The 19,693-nt window shown below is 41.6% G+C and overlaps 1 protein-coding gene across 1 annotated transcript in view; it reads left to right on the plus strand.

The window, feature by feature from the left end:
- Nucleotides 1-12,002: 12,002 nt before the first annotated feature.
- LOC108701777 (piezo-type mechanosensitive ion channel component 2) overlaps nucleotides 12,003-19,693 on the plus strand; it is a 48,480-nt gene continuing 40,789 nt past the window's right edge. The window contains exons 1-2 of the mRNA XM_041575822.1: nucleotides 12,003-12,051; nucleotides 14,005-14,201. Of these exons, the coding sequence (XP_041431756.1) occupies nucleotides 12,003-12,051; nucleotides 14,005-14,201 (246 nt within the window). The remainder of the gene's footprint in view (nucleotides 12,052-14,004; nucleotides 14,202-19,693) is intronic.

Here is a 19,693-nt window from a genome sequence, read left to right on the forward strand (position 1 = left end):
CGTGGCTTGGATTCAGAGTTAAAAAACATGATTACACAGAGCTAAACACTGACCCTGGCTGGACAGGAGGTTACTTAATCATACAGATGCATTTGGCCCAAGAGCTTACAATTAAGTGAAACCATTGTACACTTACCGAGAAGGAGGAGCCTGTGGATCTGTTTATATTCTCTCTTCTCTGCTTTGAGGGTCTTGTCAATACTTCTGCTCCTCTTAATATCCGCCTTTAGCTTGGCTTTTATCTCAGCCCCCACCCTGGGGCAGTTTGGATCGACGGTGTCATCACCTCCTAGAGCACACGATGTGCCACTGGGGTAGGTGATGGGGTGGTGGCTTCCTATCAGTCTGGCTCTGAGACTGTAACACATTCCCATCCTGAGGTTCCTCTGGGCAGGACAGAAGTCAGGACCAAATCACCATAATCCTGGGGTGATGATCGGTAAAGAGATTGTTGGGGGGGCACCGTTCCTTACACTTTTTACCCCAACTCCCTCTACAGTAACTTTCCTATATACTGGACCTATACCCAGTGCCACCTATATGCTGCCCTCATGCAACTGCCATATACTCACTGCCCTGATACAAAGTGCCCATACACACCACCCTATGCAACTTGTCCCCAATCACTGAGCAGCCCTATAACTAATTACCTTCTATAAACTCCCCCTGTGCTAGGGTACCCCAGTCTATACACACTGCCCCCCTAACCCTCCAAACACAGAGCCCCCATATAACCCTCACTAAGTACAGGGCCCCCTACAGACCTGCCTGTTCACTCTGAGCCCACACAGAGTATCTACTGCTCTTCCCTCTCTGAGAGCTCTGCTCCCTGCACAGTCCTGAGTATTCCCTGCCCCTCCAATAACTCCCGGATCCCCTCTTCTGCCCCCTTAGTTACCCGCAGTGTCCCCCCTCTTTCCAAAGCAGCTGGTAGCGCAGCTCCCGGACTCAAACTCCTTCTGTTACCCCGCCCCTCCCTCTCCCCTCAACTCCGCCCCCTTTCCTTCTCCCGCACCCTCCCCCTCCTGCTAATTTGTTTTACAAGCTGAGAAAGATACACTTTCGTGTCATGTGACGGGAGGGCACCCTGTAATGTTCCACTGGGTTCTTACCTGTGAGCATTACTTAACAATCATGGTCTCTTGTTGCTAATTGCTATTATATATACATTGTGGCCATTAAATATCAAACTTACTTACCTGAGAACCTACCTACCTACTTGTGGATATAACATAAGCTAGGGTACCTACCTGTTTGCATTAAATACCAAGCATGGGCACTTAGCTGTGGGCATTACATAAGCTAGGGTACCTACCTGTTGCCATTAAAAACCCAGCATGGGCACTTAGCTGTGGGCATTACATAAGATAGGGTACCTACCTGTTGCCATTAAATACCAATGGGCACTTAGCTGTGGGCATTACATAAGCTAGGGTACCTACCTGTTGCCATTAAATACCAATGGGCACTTAGCTGTGGGCATTACATAAGCTAGGGTACCTACCTGTTGCCATTAAATACCAATGGGCACTTAGCTGTGGGCATTACATAAGCTAGGGTACCTACCTGTTGCCATTAAATACCAATGGGCACTTAGCTGTGGGCATTACATAAGCTAGGATACCTACCTGTTGCCATTAAATACCAATGGGCACTTAGCTGTGGGCATTACATAAGCTAGGGTACCTACCTGTTTGGATTAAATACCAAGCATAGGCACTTAGCTGTGGGCAATACATAAGCTGCTAGGGTACCTACCTGTTTGCATTAAATACCAAGCATGGGCACTTAGCTGTGGGCATTACACTTCAAGGATACATATAAAGCATTGGGGTACCTAACTCTTATGTACAAACCAGGGGTGCTTCGCCAATGAGGCGAGTTGAGGCTGTCGCCTCAGACGGCAGCGCCCCACTAGGTACCAGTGGCAGCAAAAATGCTGCTCCTGGTACTTTAAGAGCGAATTTCTGGGGGAGAGGGGGCAGCAGCAACTGCTGCTGCCTCAATCGGCGCAGGGCCAGGATTGCCCCTGGTACAAACCATTGTAGATTGGGCTCACACATCCATTTACCCATGAGCATGTATTAGTACTCACTCCCAGACACATACTCTGCTCACACATGCACAACAACTTTGCCCACCACCTAATGCTCACACACACCCTTAATAGAGTTGCACATGAGCCAGGATCTCACTGGCCCTTTAATGCTCCTTGCTCCCACTCTGTAACCCAACCCACTGTCACTTACTGTCACACTGTGTGTTACTGGCGCTTTGTGTACATAGAGCAATTGGTGTATTGGGCTGTTCTGTTACAGACTGTTGCACAATCAGAGCGCAAGCTTCAGGCACAGGGGAAGACTAGCAAATAGAACACAACTGGTGTTTGGGGACAGTGATTACCTTGGGACAGTCCCAGGTAGTTCAGGGGACAGGGTTTGGCCGAGTTGTTAGTACAAGCACTTTCATTGTTTGCACACTGCACGGGGAGGAGACTAGTGCCAGGGGGCACGGACAGGTATCATGTCACTTGCTGGAACCATTCACCAGTGGCTGGATTAGTGATTTATCATTCCTAGAAGCCCCATTCTGTGAATCCTTCACTTTAGCCAATCAGGTCTCCCTCTGAAGTGAAATTCTTTCTTTTTCCTGGGATTTGGGCTTAAGTGAGAATGACTATGCCCTCAATAGGCAAACACATGACCCACTCCTAAAGTATCATATTGTGTATCAAACGGAGGTCGAGAAACATCACTGCAGGCCATTCTACCCGAGACGCTCCGCATGATCTTACTCTTATCAACTGGCAGCAGCTTTAACCCTCCATCTGTCACCCCTTCATTGCCAGGACACAGGGGGTTAATGACAACTGTGATTCAGCATTGGAAAATACAGAAAGTGTGTGTGTGTGTGTGTGTGTGTGTGTATATACACATATATATATGATCTTGTTCCCCTCTATGCGAGGATATTATGTCAACTGGTGTCCTCTATAACTCAACTTGTGCCTTTATAGGGTCACATAACTGCTCAGTGACTTCTAATATCCTTATAATTTACAGTAGGGTGTACATTATCCCTTATAATATATGGGTGATACTCAGAGTTCCCTGTATAACTCAGCCTGCAGTCTTGTGCCTTTATATGATCAGAGAACAACCCCTCAGTGACTTCTAATATCCTTATCATTTACAGAGGGGTAAAGTATCCATTATATTTGTGTATATATATATATATAATGGGATTATGGGTATATAAACATGTTTGGGGTTTGACATGGGTGCCTTGAGAAAGGTCCCTGTGTGGACCGAAACGTTACGTCGGCTTTACATGTGATTTTTTAATACACTTTCAACAATTCACAAGATATCATCCTTGATAAAGGCCCCAATAAGGGCCGAAATTTGGGTTACACGAGTGATGACTCAATAAACACATTTGTTTGAAGACTATTGGAGTGCTGGTCCATTTCGAATACTACATAATACTTCTTTGACCAAGCACCCAACATTGAATAATGGAATAAGAGTGTGGGTACGTTTGGACTTTCTGTATATATATATATATATATATATATAGATATATATATATATATATATAGATTGTTGGTATAATAAATATATGCAGGTGCGAGAGTGTAAATATGTATTTTATATATATATATATATATATATATATATATATATATATAGATATATATATATAGATAGATATGTATAATACATATTTACACTCTCGCACCTGCATATATTTATTATATCAACAATCTATATATATATATATATATATATATATATATATACGCTGTATATATATAGTCTTTTAACATGTGCCACTTACTGTGTTACATTTTACAGCTCTTCATATACAGTAGTGGCATATAAATAAGATATACTCATACAACAATATATAGTATCTGTATGTCTGTCTGTATACTTATCTCTGTGTAGATCATTGTATATCAAATATTTTATATCCAAAGGTCCCTCCTCACCATTAAATCAACACATTCCTTTCCTTTCCATTTATAGTGATCATAAACTCCCCGAGTCTGACAAGGAAATGAAAGTATAAAGGAATTTCCCTGGAGCAAATCCTTAAATAGCCTTATCTGGGGGTTCAGTATCTATAGATAATCAGACATCTCTGCTTTATATTATGGATATTATATAAGTGCTTCTGGTGTCGTTGTACAGCTTGTGGCTGATGCCTCCTAGTTGGGGATTAAAGAAACAGTAACATCATAAAATTTAAGTAATAGAAATATAATGAAGTGTTGCCCTGCACTGGTAAAACTGCTGTGTTTGCTTCAGAAACACTACTATAGTTTATATAAATAAGCTGCTGTGTAACAATGGGGGCAGTCATTCAAATGAGAAAAGGCTCAGGTTACACAGCAGATAGCAGATAATCTCTGTAGTACATAATGGTATCTGTTATCCACTATTTAACCTGTGCCATATAGACTTTTTTCAATTTACACAGCAGCTTGTTTATATGAACTATAGTAGTGTTTCTAAAGCAAACACATCAGTTTTACCAGCGCAGGGCAACAGTACATGATATTTTCATTACAGTACTTTAAAACACTTTCATTTTTTGGTGTTACTGTTCCTTTAACAAGTGTTCCAGGTGCTGTGACTGCAAACAAGGTTAAACATGCTCATGCTTTTGGGTTGCAGTGTGCTACGGACTTTGCTAAGCTAAATGTGTGTTTAGCACCCCTAAAGCAGCAGGAAGGAGGGTTGGTCTCTGATGCAATAATTAAAGGGGTTTTTCACCTTTGAAATAACTTTTAGTATGATGTAGAGAGTGATATTCGGAGATAATTTGCAATTGGTTTTCATTTTTTATTATTTGTGATTTTTGCGTTATTTAGCTTCTTATTCAGCAGCTCTTCAATTTACATTTTAAGTAATCTGGTAGCTAGGGTCCAAATTAGTGACGTGCGGGCCGACCCGATACCCTCGGTCGACGGGTGCGGGTTGAGCTCTTCTCCTGTTTTCCTTCAAATGCCGGCTTCCGACTTCCGGTTTTATAGTCTCGCGTCGGCTCACCCCTCCCCTTTTGTGACGTCATTGTGGGTCGGCGGGGGTCTATAAAAGGACCCCAGAAGCGCGGGTGCGGGCGGGCACGGGCTGGAGCAGGGTGGGTTAGGGTCAGGTGCGGGTCAGGAAAACCCTGACCCGCACATCACTAGTCCAAATTACCCTAGCAACCATGCATTGATTTGAGTAAGGGACAGGAATTTAAATAGGAGAGGCCTGAATAGAAACATGAGTAATAAAAAGTAGCAATAACAATACAATTATAGCCTTATAGAGTATTTGCTTTTTAGAAGGGGTCAGGGACGCCCATTTGAAAGCTGCAAAGAGTCAGAAGAAAAGGGCAAATAATTAAGAAACTGTAAAACATAAATAATGAAAGCCAATTGAAAAGTTACTTAGAATTGGCCGTTCTATAACACATTAAGGGGCCGATTCATCAATAGTCGAATATCGAGGGTTAATTAACCCTCGATATTCGACTGGGAACTAAAATCGTTCGACTTCGAATTTCGAAGTCGAACGATTTAGCGCTAATCCTGCGTTCGATCGATCTAAGGATTTTAATCCAACGATCGAAGGAAAATCCTTCGATCAAAAAAAGGTTAGCAAGCCTATGGGGACCTTCCCCATAGGCTAACATTGACTTCGGTAGCTTTTAGCTGCCGAAGTAGGGGGTCGAAGTTTTTTTTAAAGGGAAAGTACTTCGACTATCGAATGGTCGAATAGTCGAACGATTTTTCGTTCGAATCGTTCGAATTCGAACGAATTTAACCAATTCGATGGTCGAAGTACCCAAAAAATACTTTGAAATTCGAATTTTTTTAATTCGAATCCTTCACTCGAGCTTAGTGAATCGGCCCCTAAATGTGAACCACCTCTTTAAAGATATTGAGGAAGATTGAACTGAATGGTACATTTATGAGGGAAATAAAAATCACTGCCCTTGCTAGTGGCATACATAGAATGGCCCCGGTATATAAAGAGCTGGATTAGGATATGGAATATGATATTGCTGGGACTATGGACATTGTTAAGACCTAAATAAGGGGCACAAGCGGAGGGTACCAGTGGTATGAATGAGAATGGGGGAGTGCAGGGTGGTGGGTGAGCAGGTGGTGACAGGGGGGGAACCAGTAATGCAGCCAAATAATGGGGAACAGATGAAAAAAGAAAAAGTGGTACAGCCTGGTCAATGTCAGGGGCAGGAAAATGGCTCCTTTAAGGAGCAAGTTTTTCAATATTGTGAGAGTCAGGTGGGATGGGGAGAAGTTCCCAGGAACAATGGGCTCATTGGTGAAATTTTTGCCTTTATAACAGACCATGTCACGTCATTCAGGCACTTCGCCGATTTACTGACGGGCACAGGCGTAACTTCGCTAGCAATAGAGATAGACGCTATCGATCATTCACACTCTATCGCCAGGTGAATTTTCGCTCTGACAAATGGACGTAACTCTGCAAATTCCCTATGATGCGGATTTTACTGAACGTTACCTCTTTCGCCAGACTCGCCAGCTCAGACCAGTCGAAGTGCAATGGAGTGCATAGGACTTCCTCAATTTTTCGTGGAAAAAGTCCCAAAAAATGCTGGCGTCTTTTCCTTTTTTCAGAGAAATAGCCTGCCATGGTCTGTAAAAAATTTTTTGGGTAACTGGGTTCCCCCCTACATTTTCTAACATATGAAACATAAACTATACAGTGGGCTCATATGTCAGTGGCCAGATGTTTGGCATAATATCACAAGGCTTGCCCAGGGGTAGAGGAGGAACTCTTTCTGCCAGTGGAGAGGTTGCAATGGAGCAGGAAAGGGCAGAGGTTAATTAGAAGGAGACATTAGGGAGAATAAAAAAAGTAGAAACTTGCCCCAGGGGACACGTTGGGGGGTCCCAAAGCTCCGGAAACTTGGATGAAGAGGGATGGAAGGTGGTGGGAACATCAAGGAAGATGGCAGGGAAAGTAATATTTAAAGGGGTTGTTCACCTTCCAACACTTTGTTATTCAGTTCAGTTGGTTTATATTTTCTGTTTGTGACAGTTTTTCTAATATTGACGTTTCATCTTATGTCTTTCTGAAGCAGCTCTGGAGGGGGGGGTCACCGACTCTGTAATTTGTTCTAAATTGATACATTTAGTTGATGCATTTCTTATCTTTGTCCCTGCTGAGCAGAATCCCTGAGTTTCATTAAAGGCAGCTGTTAGAATTGATACAATAGTTGTATCGATGTGTGGCCGGCCCGGTACCCATGGGTTTGGTCCGACCTCACCTCGCTATTTGCGGATCACAGGTGAGTTCAGGTTCAGCTCTTCTGCCTGTTCTCCCTGCCCGCAACCTTACACTGCTTCCGGCTACTGATTTTATAGGCACTCTCTTGCCCTGCCCGCCCCTTTTGTGATATCATCAGCTGGGTGGGGCAGGCCTATAAATGGGGGGCAAAATATTTTTGGTTTTCGGGCAAAAAATCAAAAAAGTTGCACGATTCGAATTGTTGCACAATTTGTCTCACCTTATCAACAGGGAGGGTTGGAGGGAGATGAGCTTGTCTTCCTGGAAGAAGTTAAAGGGATGCAGATGAAGAGATATAAATGCTGAAGAGGAAGAAGATCAGGGCAGATATTTTAAATCATTTTTGAAACATGAGTACAACCAGTCATTTGCATGTTTGCAGTTTAAAGGCCCCTAAAGCCAGGAAAGAAGCATTCCAGTCCTTAGAGAGGCTCTGTGCGGATATTGTGCTTCTACGGGAAATAAGACTGACAAATAAGTCAAAAGGAAATTGCTTTTAAGTGAAGTAAAGTTGTATTTATGCACATCAGTGCTTATTATATTCATTGGGGACTTTAATCAGGTTTTAAGACCAGAGGATAGAACTGGAAGCTTTAAATAAACATGTTGGTGCCTTCCTAGGTGGGGCAGTGCAGCAGGCTGGCCTGGGAGATGTAGCCCCCTCTGGTGCAGGTGAGCAAATCACACCTATTTCTGCAATGATAGGAGCAGCAAGATTGATATGGCTTTCATCAAGTCATGGGAGATGATATTAAAGATCTTTTAACCAACTTCTTAGACCATTTGCCATGAGTGATTGACTTTGGAAGGGGCTCTGTAGGTTTGGCATTGATTTTAGAGCTCCTGTAATGAGCTTTTCCAGATTGTTCTGTCAAAGTTTGAGTTCTATGATTCTGTTTGTCAGTGGTTGGTAAGAGCCAAGTAATCTTTCCGGCCCTTCTTTTGGTCCCTATATCTTAGAAAGGATTGTTCTAAAACTGGTATTAGTCCTTGAGAAAGAGGCTGCAAAGGCTGGTGTAAACAAGGAAGACATTGCCAGCTTTAAAAGCCAAATAAAACAATATCAGACAGTACAGCAGTCAGAGGTCTATGGTTCTTTAGAGAGATTTGGGGACAAATCATTTCTCTAATCATCTTCAGTATTGTACGGAGACCTAGGATGCGGCACCGCTCATATCACTGGAACTGATGCTGCTGAGTAGTTATGATTGGGACTAAAGAGATATCAGGTGGCAGTTGTGCCTTCTTTTTTCTTTAATCCTAACTGCAATAGCAACTTGAAAGAGGAAATACTAAAGTTTCTGATTTGCCAAAGAGTGCCAGAAAGGCTAGCCTCTAGCCAATTTTAGCTCCTACCAGGGGCAGTAGCCTCCTTCTTCTTTTCACATCTGGAACCATCTGGAACACTCAGCAGATTTCGGCAAAGAAACAAGCAACTTCGCATTTCTCGCCAAAATCCGCTAAGTGTGAAGGAGGCTACTGCCTGTGGCAGGGGCTGAAATCAGCCAGTGGATTTCTGTGAGTTGATTTTGGCCCTGTATGGCCTTAGCCTTATGGAGTCATTAGCAGGAGGCATCCGCACAACAGTGAGACATTGTTCATCATAGTCTCTATAATAAATCACTGGGGCAGGGGAAGGAACAATAGATGCTACTGTCAGGAAAATACCCAGGGAAATACTGTCGCTTAGGGAAAGAGAGGTGACCCACAGGAAGGGCAGTGAGAGTCTTTGGGGAACATGATGACTCTTTGCAAGTACATTAGAGGGCATTATAGACAGACAGTGGAATAGAACCTTCATTTGAAGCTGCTTAAGGAGGATAAAGGAGCCAAAGGGTGATGGCAGATTCTATTAATGCCCTTAAGAAGGGCTTGGATAATTCCGTTAATATTCAAGACTATTGTAATCTTAAAGGGGAATTATTGCAAAAATGAAAAATTAATATAAGCTTTTAGCACACTGAAATAAAAAGTTTTCTAAATACAATCAATTAAAAATTCTGTACTGTTTCTGAAATAATCAAGTTTATCTTCACTATCCATTTGTTTTTCATTCTCTCTTCATGCAGCAGTTGGGTGTCATATATTCATTGATAGTTAGATCCAATATATCTTATAGGACAGGCTCCTCTTTCCTATAAGATGTATTAGAATTCACTCTATTAAAATCACCAGGGATCATGTCTTTCTACATGCAGGATTTGTGCAAAAGGCAGTTATTTTGTTAGATTGTGTTTGTACTGGAATCAGCTATTTGAGTGAGCTCTAATACATCTGCTAGAAATTTAAGATCCCCCTAGATATATTGGATCTAACTTTCAATGACACCCAACTCAGTTCAACCCAAATTAGCTATGTAACACCTTCATATTTTTCTATGAAAGCAGAAAATAAAGGGGATGTTGACTTAGAATCAGTACAGAGCGTATTCTACATTGCCTTTATGCACAATCTGTTATCACAAATGATCAGTAGATGGCAATGTTGATAATTAGTTTGTACCTGTCGGAGCCACAAATCTCAACAGCCAATGTCCTCTCTTAAGATGATTATAACTTTCCACAAATCGTCAGGATGGTCATTTGGAAAATATGTAACACACACTTACCCCAAATTATATAATGTAGATGCTTTGCTTAAAAAATATTCCTTGGGTAAAAAATTCACATGAATAACAGTACAGATACAATAGAGCACTAAAGGCACTGACAGACAGCAGTTCTGCAAACATGAATGGAACCTCCTTTGTATTAATCTCAGTGGGTTCCCTCTTGTCCTTTGGAAAGCTCTACTGGTGGGCATGGTAGAACCTTACATGAATATATAATTGATACATCTGTTTGTCTTGGGGACTGATGTAAAGGAGGTAGAGACACGAATACTAGGGAAAACTGTTCCCTGGGAATCACATAACGTGACATTTTCAAGAATTAATTAATTAATTTTCCCCTAAACACCAGCTTTACTAAATAATATACATTGTCAGGCACATATAAGCAAGATTTAGTAAAGACAGCCATTTACATTTAAGCATATACCAATTGGGGGGATATGTGTGAGTATTGAAGGGAAATAAGAAATGGCTTTAGGGGGTGAGATGTAGTGCAGCAAGATGTGGGGGTAGCAGGTAGACATACCTATTTATTATGGTGCCTGAGGGCCATTCTCCAATTAACTTGTATAGAGAGATGTTTTATATACAGGTATGGGATCCATTATCCGGAAACCCGTTATCTGGAAACCTGTTATCCAGAAAGCTCTGATTATGGAAAGGCCAACTCCCATAGACTACATTTTATACAAATAATCAAATTTTTTAAAAATTATTTCCTTTTTCTCTGTAATAATACAACAGCAGCTTGTACTTGATCCCAACTAAGATATAGTTAATTCTTTTTGGAGGCAAAACCAGCCTATTGGGTTTACTTAACGGTTAAATGATTTTCTAGTAGATTTAAGGTATGACGATCCAAATTGCGGAAAACCCCAGGATCCAAGTATTTTGAATAACAGGTCCCATGCAGGTCCCTGAATAACATGTTATAATACCCCAAGTAAACCAGTTAAATGCAGCTTATTTGCCAAGCTATATGGTGTCTGTGAATTCTGGGGCAAGTTGTGGTGCAGACCCCCAGTCCAATAGAATCATCTGCAATGGGCAGGGCGGAGGCTTCACTTGTGAAATGGAAACATGTCTTTCCTCTGCACATCACAAAATCCCTGAAATGGAACAATTGATTATATATGCAGATCTAGCGGCCAGTTCTTTAGTGAAAGGCCAACCCTACAGGAGAAAGGAAAAAGGGTCTTTTGGGACCTGCCCTCCAAGCTCAGCATCTTTACTATTCACTTACAGACCTATTAGTGACTCTCCGGCATCACCCTCCCCATTACGGTAGAACTACCATAAAACACAGTGAGAGGTGAATTTCCTTTACCAAGAAGGTTTGTCAAAGTCTGCAATCTGTAGATAATATCCTGTAAAGGAAATCACTTTATATTAAGGAATTATTTGGAGCTTGTCAGAAGTCATTCACTATGCACGATTTTTCTTTAATTTACATTTAGTGGCTCCTGAGATATTATACCTACAGACACAGAGTAACTATTGTAAAATAAAATTCAAGTTTAAAGAAATATGATTGGTCAGGAGAAAATATGAACAGGCAAGGTCTGGGTGGTCACAAAATCTCTGAAATGAGAGATCTTACACTAGGCTGGGCTTCAGTGACTCCTGTATTAAACCTTACAAGTCAACTGAAACTGGTAGTTCCACAGATATTCTCCTTTATTCTTGGTCACTGGAAGGTTTCAGGACTGGGCCTCCTGCTCAGTCACAGAATGTTGTGCTCCAGACTGTGGCCACTTTCCCATACTACTTTACGACCCTTTTCACGTCAGCAGCCCTCCATGCCTTACGCAGTACTTCTAAGCCCTTTTCTGGGTGATAGAACCCAAATTGACTAGTGGGAGCAACTGCTGTGGGACAGAAGGAAGAAATTGGAAAAAGAACGTAAAGAGAAATACTGACAGGGAAGAAAAGGAAAGGATAGAGGATGAGATAGAACATGGAAAGAGAAATTAAAATGGTGTAAGAAATTACAGAGACAAATGAAGAGAATATCACATAGGAGGAAAGAAACCAAAGGGGGTTAGGCAAAAGAAACACAAATGGAGAAAAAACGTAGAGAAGTGGAGAGAAAGAGTGAATATGGTGAGAGTAAGTCCAAACAGGGTGAAAAGCAAAGCAAATGGAAGGGTATGATACACAGAAGGAGAAAAGAGAAGAGAAGAGAAGGGAAAGGGGGTTCGGGAGTAAGGAGACAAATCAAGAGGAGAGAAGAAATATAGAAGGGATGAGAACAGGGAGGATGGGGGAGAGTAAGGCCAGGTGGGGGGGACAATAGAAAAGGAAAAGGGGTGAGAAACAGAAGGAGAAAAGGGGAATGGGGGTTAGGGAATTATCATTATTATTATTATTATTAACATGTATTTTTAGAGCGCAAACATATTGTGCAGCGCTGAATTGAGAGACAAATGGGGGGGGGGAGAAGAAATATAAATGAGGAGAAAAGAAGGAGGATGGGGAGAGTAAGGCCAAACAGCTGGGCAAGAAAAGGAAAAGTTAGGGGATGAGAGACAGAAGTAGAGAGAAAAAGGGAAGGGGAGTTAGGGAGTAGAGAGACAGAGAAGATATATATAAGGGAAGAGAAGAGGGAGGATGAGGGAGACTAAGACCAAACCGTTTGTGGGAATAGAAAAGGAAAGTAGTGAGAAATGAGGGAGAGGAAAAGAGAGGAAGGGAAGGGGGGTTAGGGAGTAGAGAGATGGTAGGGGATGTGAAATATATAAGGGGAGAGAAGAGGAAGTATAGGGTATAGTAAAACCGGATAGGCAGAAAAGAGGTGTGATGAGTGAAAGAGACAAGGACAAGGACAAAGAGGTTGGGGAATAAAGAGACATATGGAGAGGGTGACGGAAGAGTGAATAGCAATGAGGAGGGAGAGTACTGCCAGCAGTTGGGGAATATAAAAGTGGGAGATTGAATAAAATTAATAAAGGAAAATGGGAGGGGGAAGATGTAACATGATAAGACAGGAGCAGACAAGAAACACTAAAACTATAACAGAAAAGGGGGAAAGAGAAGACAAAGGGGGAAAGAGAAGACAAAAGAAGATAAAGGTAATAAAAAAGGTAGACAATTGAAGTTTTCTGGTAGAACCCCACCATATACAAGTCCCGCATTGTGTCCAGGCAGTGAAATAGGTCATGTATAGAGTCTTACTCTGATGTCTTGGCCTCACAAAATAACTCTGTACAGAGACCAAAATGCCACTCATTTCCAATAACCCCCAGTTCAGACTCACTGGAAGCTCTTTGACAGAGTGAACAAGTTTAGAACTGGACATTTCTCAACCTTTACAACAGGCACTCAAAGGAGTCTTCTGGGAGTCATCCGTCCAAGCTCAGCAGCATTTGTCTTTAGTGTTCATTTACAGACCTCTTAGTGGCTCCCCAGACATTACTCCCTACGGATACAATGTAATTGTCTATTAAACACACTGTGAATTCAGGGCAATCTGCAGAATATGATTGGACAACAGAAAAACCTGCAGAAACAGCAGGAAAGCTCTTGTATAACTCCTGGGTAGAGTCTGATATTGGTCCCTTGGGGTTAGGAGTTAACTATTCAAAGACACAAACTTCCGGGGTGCAAAGTCCAGGGCCGCAATCAGAAATCACGGGGCCCCGTAAAAACAAAATTTTCTGGACCCCCTGGTCCCCGCCCACCCCAGCCCCCAAGCCTCACCCCTGATCATTCCCACCCCACACCACTGTGCTAAAAATGGTAAACCCCCCGCAAGTTATAAAAAGCCATTGGTGGTCAGGACCCAATTATAAGTTAAAAAAAAAAATTGGCGGCCAGGGTCCCACATAAAAGTTTTTAAAAATACATTGGTGGTCAGTGCCCACCCTTACAAGTTAAAAAGAAACATTGGTGTCCAGGGGCCTATATAGTATTTAAACAATACATTGGTGGCCAGGGGTTTAATAAAAATTAAAAAAAAAAAAACACACTGGTGTTCAGTGAAACTTACTTTAGGCTCTTTTTGAGGCTTTGTATCTTTTTGCGGCTTCAGGACTTTAACTTCGAGTCTTTTCATGGCTTCAGGTCTTCTGCACTTTGGGTCTTTTTACGGCTTTGGCTCTGTTCGTGGCTTCAGCTCCATTCGCAGCTTCGGGACTTCGGCTCTTCGGATCTTTGGCTCTACGGGACTTTGCCGGTTCGGCAATGTCAAGGAGGGACCGGCTAACTCGGAAAGTGCAGAACAGCCGGGCCCCCCTTTTGGGCCCTGGCCCGATACAAATGTACCCCCTGTGCCCCCTTGATGGTGGTCCTGGCAATGTCAATTAGCCCCATAAATGAATTCACCCCCAAATGCCTTATCTGAAGGTTTGTCAATATGTGCGAATGCATACAAGGCTAATGTAAGGAACCAATCAGATCATTAGAATATCCACAAGGTTTGAGCAAGCAGCCAACCAGGACATTAGAATGCTCAAATCCAACTTTTTATACCAGAGCATTCAATGTCTAAATATTCCCAGACTCCTGTGTTCCTCAAACAGATTCGCTATACAAAAATAAAGAAAATCGGAAGAAATATTAATTTAGCTCCTGGTTTCCAAGAGTGTGGCCCCTGGCCCTAATCCCCTTGGCACATTTCTGCACTTTACATTATGTATAGAGATCAGTCCCAGCCTCTGTCTGCTCTGCAATAAATTCTCCTCCTCAGATCATTTCGCATCGTCGTTGCATTCGGATGCTGAGAGAGACTTTTCCATTTCCATTTGAAAAATTTGCTGTATCTCATAACTTGTCAATTATACCTGCAAGAGCCGGTGATCTCTGATCATTAAGAGTTGCGTTTTCTGCTGATTAACATTTATTTGAGATCTGTTACAGACAGCAGGAGCCTGCGGGGAGTTCTACTATTCACTTACAGGATTTTCCAGCTCAGTATTTAAAGGAGAAAATTTTAGTGTCTGTTTCAGGTCACTGTCCAGTATAAAACCACTGATAAGAAATGAACATTTTGGTATCCCTGCTGTAAATGATAAGGGTATTAGAAGTCACTGAGGGGTTCTGTGACCATATAAAGACACAAGGCTGCAGGCTGAGTTATACAGGGAACTCTGAGTATCACTCATGTATTATAAGGGATAATGTACCCCCTACTGTAAATGATAAGGATATTAGAAGTCACTGAGGGGTTCTGTGACCATATAAAGGCAAAGGCTGCAGGCTGAGTTATACAGGGAACTCTGAGTATCACTCATGTATTATAAGGGATAATGTAGCCCCTACTGTAAATGATAAGGATATTAGAAGTTACTGAGGGGTTCTGTGACCATATAAAGGCACAAGGCTGCAGGCTGAGTTATACAGGGAACTCTGAGTATTACTCATGTATTATAAGGGACAATGTACCCCCTACTGTAAATGATAAGGATATTAGAAGTCACTGAGGGGTTCTGTGACATATAAAGGCACAAGGCTGCAGGCTGAGTTATACAGGGAACTCTGAGTATCACTCGTGTATTATAATTTACAGTAGGGGGTACATTATCCATTATAATATGAGTTCCCTGTCCTACAGCCTTGTGCCTTTATATGGTCACAGAACCCCTTGGCAAATTGTAATATCCTTATAATTTACAGTGGGGGTGCATTATCCCTTATAAGGGATTATATTAGAAGTCACTAATGAGTATTACTCATGGATTATATAGTGAATAAAGTACCCCCTGTTGTAAAATATAAGGATATTACAAGTCACCTAGGTGTTCCATGACCATATAAAAGAATAAGGCTGAAGGCTACTACACATACTGTATATATTAAAAGGCTCTGATTCTGTTTTTATCTTCTGTTTCCTTCTCTGAATGATTCACTGACCCTGCTTCTAGTTTCAGCCTGGCTTTGGCTGCCATTGTCTCTCTAGCGGGCTCATTTACTTACGCACAAATTCATCAAAATGAGCAATTATGTCTCGGCAAATGAACTCTGGTGTACATTCGATGATTTGTTGGCGCGAAAATTTCATAACTAATTTTCTCTAGTGTTATTTTTTTCCTAACGAGACTTTAACTTACTTATGCTTACGTCAATTAAATTCAGTCGGTATATGAAGGTCCTATGTATGTATTTATTAGTGATGTTAGTGAAACTGCTGGAATTGTCACTTTTTATTAAAAATGTCCAAGGAAGCAAAAGGAATGAGCTTCAAATGTTGAAAAAGAAGTGTAAATATGATATTTTTAACCAGCGTTTTGACATTTGCTTATGACTTTTTTGGAATACAGGATAGGGTGTCACTGATATAATAATGTTGAGGATGTAGTTTCATTGTATTAATTTGCCAATTAAAATCCGGCAAAATAGTTTTTTGGTGAAAAGGGTAACAAACTTAAATTTTAACACTTTGAACACTTTTTGCAGAATTGGCGGATTTACAATCGTTCTCCTGAGCAAAAAAAAAATCACCTGGCGAAACGCAGCAAAAGTTCTCCAGCAACAAGGTAATTTTCTAGTTTAGAGTGTTGCTCATCTTTTAGTAAATAGGCGATGCCGCTGCGAATTGTCTTTATAACAAAAAATCGTCAGAAAAACACAATTCGCTCTTTAGTAAATGTGCCCCTTGGTGTCTGGCCAGAACCGTGACAGTGGGTTGGGTGGTGTAGAAATAAAAATGTGCAAAAATGGGAAATAGACACGTACTTATCAATGTTTATAATTCTTCTTACATTTAGACTGATTTGAGTGCTGGTACCCAATGAGCTGAAATGCCCATCATCCTGTGCCACTCAGTTACGTAATAGGTCTATAAACTGTATATTTATATATATTTATATATATATATATATGAAGCTCTTCCCGGCTAAAAGCTGAGGCCAGCTCCCTGGAGACCTGAAGAGACTGAGAGAGTTTGGGCAGAACCATTATGTCACCAGCACTCAGCATGCCCCCCCATATTAACTCTTTCCTTGCCAGCAGGACTGCTTTCTGTTTACATTAATATGGTTCCTAGTCTTAGGTTAATAGAACGCAGGGATGTTCTTTGGCTTTTCTCTACCAGAACAGAGTGGAGGACCCAAAACAGCTTTTTGCATATTAAAAGGTAATGCCATTCTAAGCAACTTCTCAATATCCAATAATTCCAAAAATTTAAATGTATTTGCCATTGAAAGCAACATGTGTTTATCCATTCGATAAACTCCAGGTTTCGACTCTTGAACCAACTAAAGAAGTAGAAGTCAGTTATTTTCCAGGTGAGGTCCAATCCGGTGCCTAGGGCAGCTTCACATACCTCCCAACTGTCCCATTTTTCGTGGGACAGTCCCGATTTTGCTCAACCAGCAGTCCTGGATTGTAAGTGAAATATCCCTCTTTGATCTTCTGCACTGAATAGCCAGAAAAAGATACAATGTTTCTAAAATGTAATTGGCTTTTGGCAGAGAGCCCAGAATACATGGCAGGTGCACTTCGATACATTTGCTACAATTTAAGATAAGCAAAGAAACAATTGTAACAATTTAAGATAAGTAGGTCTCTTGGGGAAACTGTGACTTGCAGCTTAAACGGGCAATTCACCTTCATTAGCAAAACTGTAATAACACATAAAAACCCCACAGATATGTGTTCAGACTTTTGAAAAATAGACATGGTAATTAGGGGGTGTGCCCATAAAATTAGTGTGGTCAAAAAATCTTCACTGCACTGTGCTCGGCAAAACTTTTTGTCCCTCTTTCTATTTTCAAAATGTTGGGCGGTATGGCTTCAAAATTTGATTTAAAACAAAATTATGCCCGTGAACCCCTAATTAAAATCCAAAAAGTTTTTATTAAGTTGACATAATAAAAAATTGGTACAAGACTTTCTCTGTTTCTTTCTACATTGATTTCTTTTGATTGGCAGATCAACATTCGGACGTTGCCCTTGTAATCTCAGGGGATGGATAGGCGGCTTTACTTGGAACGTGTGTTAAATGAGAATGTCAGGTGAGCAGATGAAGATGGAGCTAAAGAATCCTGGAGAATGTAAAGAATGATAAAAGATGAATAATTTTATTTATTGATAAAAAGGGGTCCTGGTTGCATCAATGCCGGCTACAGGCAGGCCCAGACTGGCAATCTGTGGATTCTTTTAAAAGCCAGAAAAATGCCACCGACAATGTTCCGACAAATTGTGGTGCACACTAAGGGGCAAATTCACTAAGATTCGTAGTTGCGCCAGGCGTAACTTCGCCGCACTTTGCCGCACTTCGCCACACTTCGCCAGGCGTAGTTTCGCCAGCTCTTCGCAAATTCACTAAAATCCGAAGTTGCGCTCGGGGGTAGCGTAAGGTTGCGAAGTTGCGCTAGCGTTGCTTTGCTAAGTAAAGCGAAGTTACGCTAGCGAAGGCTAATTTGCATACGGCGCCAAATTAAAATTTCAATGGAGGAATACGTATCAGCACTACAAATGGCTACAAAAGCTTCAAAACATCAAATAAAAATTTTATTTTGCCCTACACATGTGCCCACTGTCTAGGTAAGTTGCCATGAGTCAGGAAATGTAGGGGGGAAGGAGGGGAGCCCCAAAAAATTTTTCGATCTTTTTCAGCCTATCACCCATAATGTAGAAAACACGCCAGCGTTTTTTGGGACTTTTTTTTTAACTTTTTTTGAAGCAATCCCTATCTACTCTATTGCGCTTCGCCTGGTCTGAGGTGGCGAAGGAAGTCTAGCGTAAAAGGTAGCGTTCAGTACACTGCGCGCGTTAGTGAATTTGCGTAGTTACGTCGCTAGCGAAACTTCGCCAGGCGTAAGGGTGCGAAGTAACACTAGCGAAACTACGCCAGCGTTCGTTAGTGAATTTGCGCAGTAACGAAAATGCCAAACGCTAGCGAAGTAACGCTAGCCTTCGGCGCTTAGTGAATTTGCCCCAAAGACTTTTGTGTGAAAACACAAAATTTTGTATTAATTCTGACAATTTTTTTATGCACATAGCTGAGATGGAATTAGAGGCAACATTGGTTGTGTGTAACCGAAAATATTCATGGCATGGAGAATACTGGAAGGATACAACGGAATCACATATTTTATTATTAATATTATTATCTAGTGATTAAGCTGTTTTATTGTCAGCGGCGCAGGACCAGAGCCAGATCAATGGTGGTACCGCACTCAGTACACCCCATGTCTGTGTGTTTCATTATTTAACGTATAGTTAAAAGCATTTGGAGATCAGATTACAGATCTATACATTGTGGTGCTGGGGTGGGAATCTAATGGGTTAATAAATATTCCTCCCAAAGCCACGCTACAATCCCTCTATAGTAATTACATGTTGCGGAACTGCAGTTGGCTCTGGAGCAGAACCTCGTCCATAGGTCCATTTCCATTTTCGTGGGAATATGATGAGAATTGGCTGTATTTTGAATAGAACAATACTGGGGTCCACAAATATTCTGCTGTAGGCTAAGGCAACAAAAGGGTGTGTAGGGGAATCAAAGCCCAGTTATATCCCTTCGCCCCCTGCATTGTATTGAACTACAGACAATACAGTGAAATGTGTGTCATGTGACAAGTAAAGGTGTCGCTATCCTCCAGCTTTTGGCTGAGCATGTTGGGACAGCTAGGGAGGCAGTTTCTGACTGTCGGCTGTTTATAGACACACAAAGGTGAAAAAGGATCATATAAATCAGATAATTATGACTGTAATTGCTCTTTAAGGCTTGAATGGGTTTATTTTCTATAGCAGTGTGAGCTGTGAGGCACCTCTTGGTTTGTTGACATGAGTTGGCAGCCAGGCATCT

Source organism: Xenopus laevis, chromosome 9_10L (assembly GCF_017654675.1).
Source record: "Xenopus laevis strain J_2021 chromosome 9_10L, Xenopus_laevis_v10.1, whole genome shotgun sequence".
In the NCBI taxonomy this organism is placed as follows: domain Eukaryota; kingdom Metazoa; phylum Chordata; class Amphibia; order Anura; family Pipidae; genus Xenopus; species Xenopus laevis.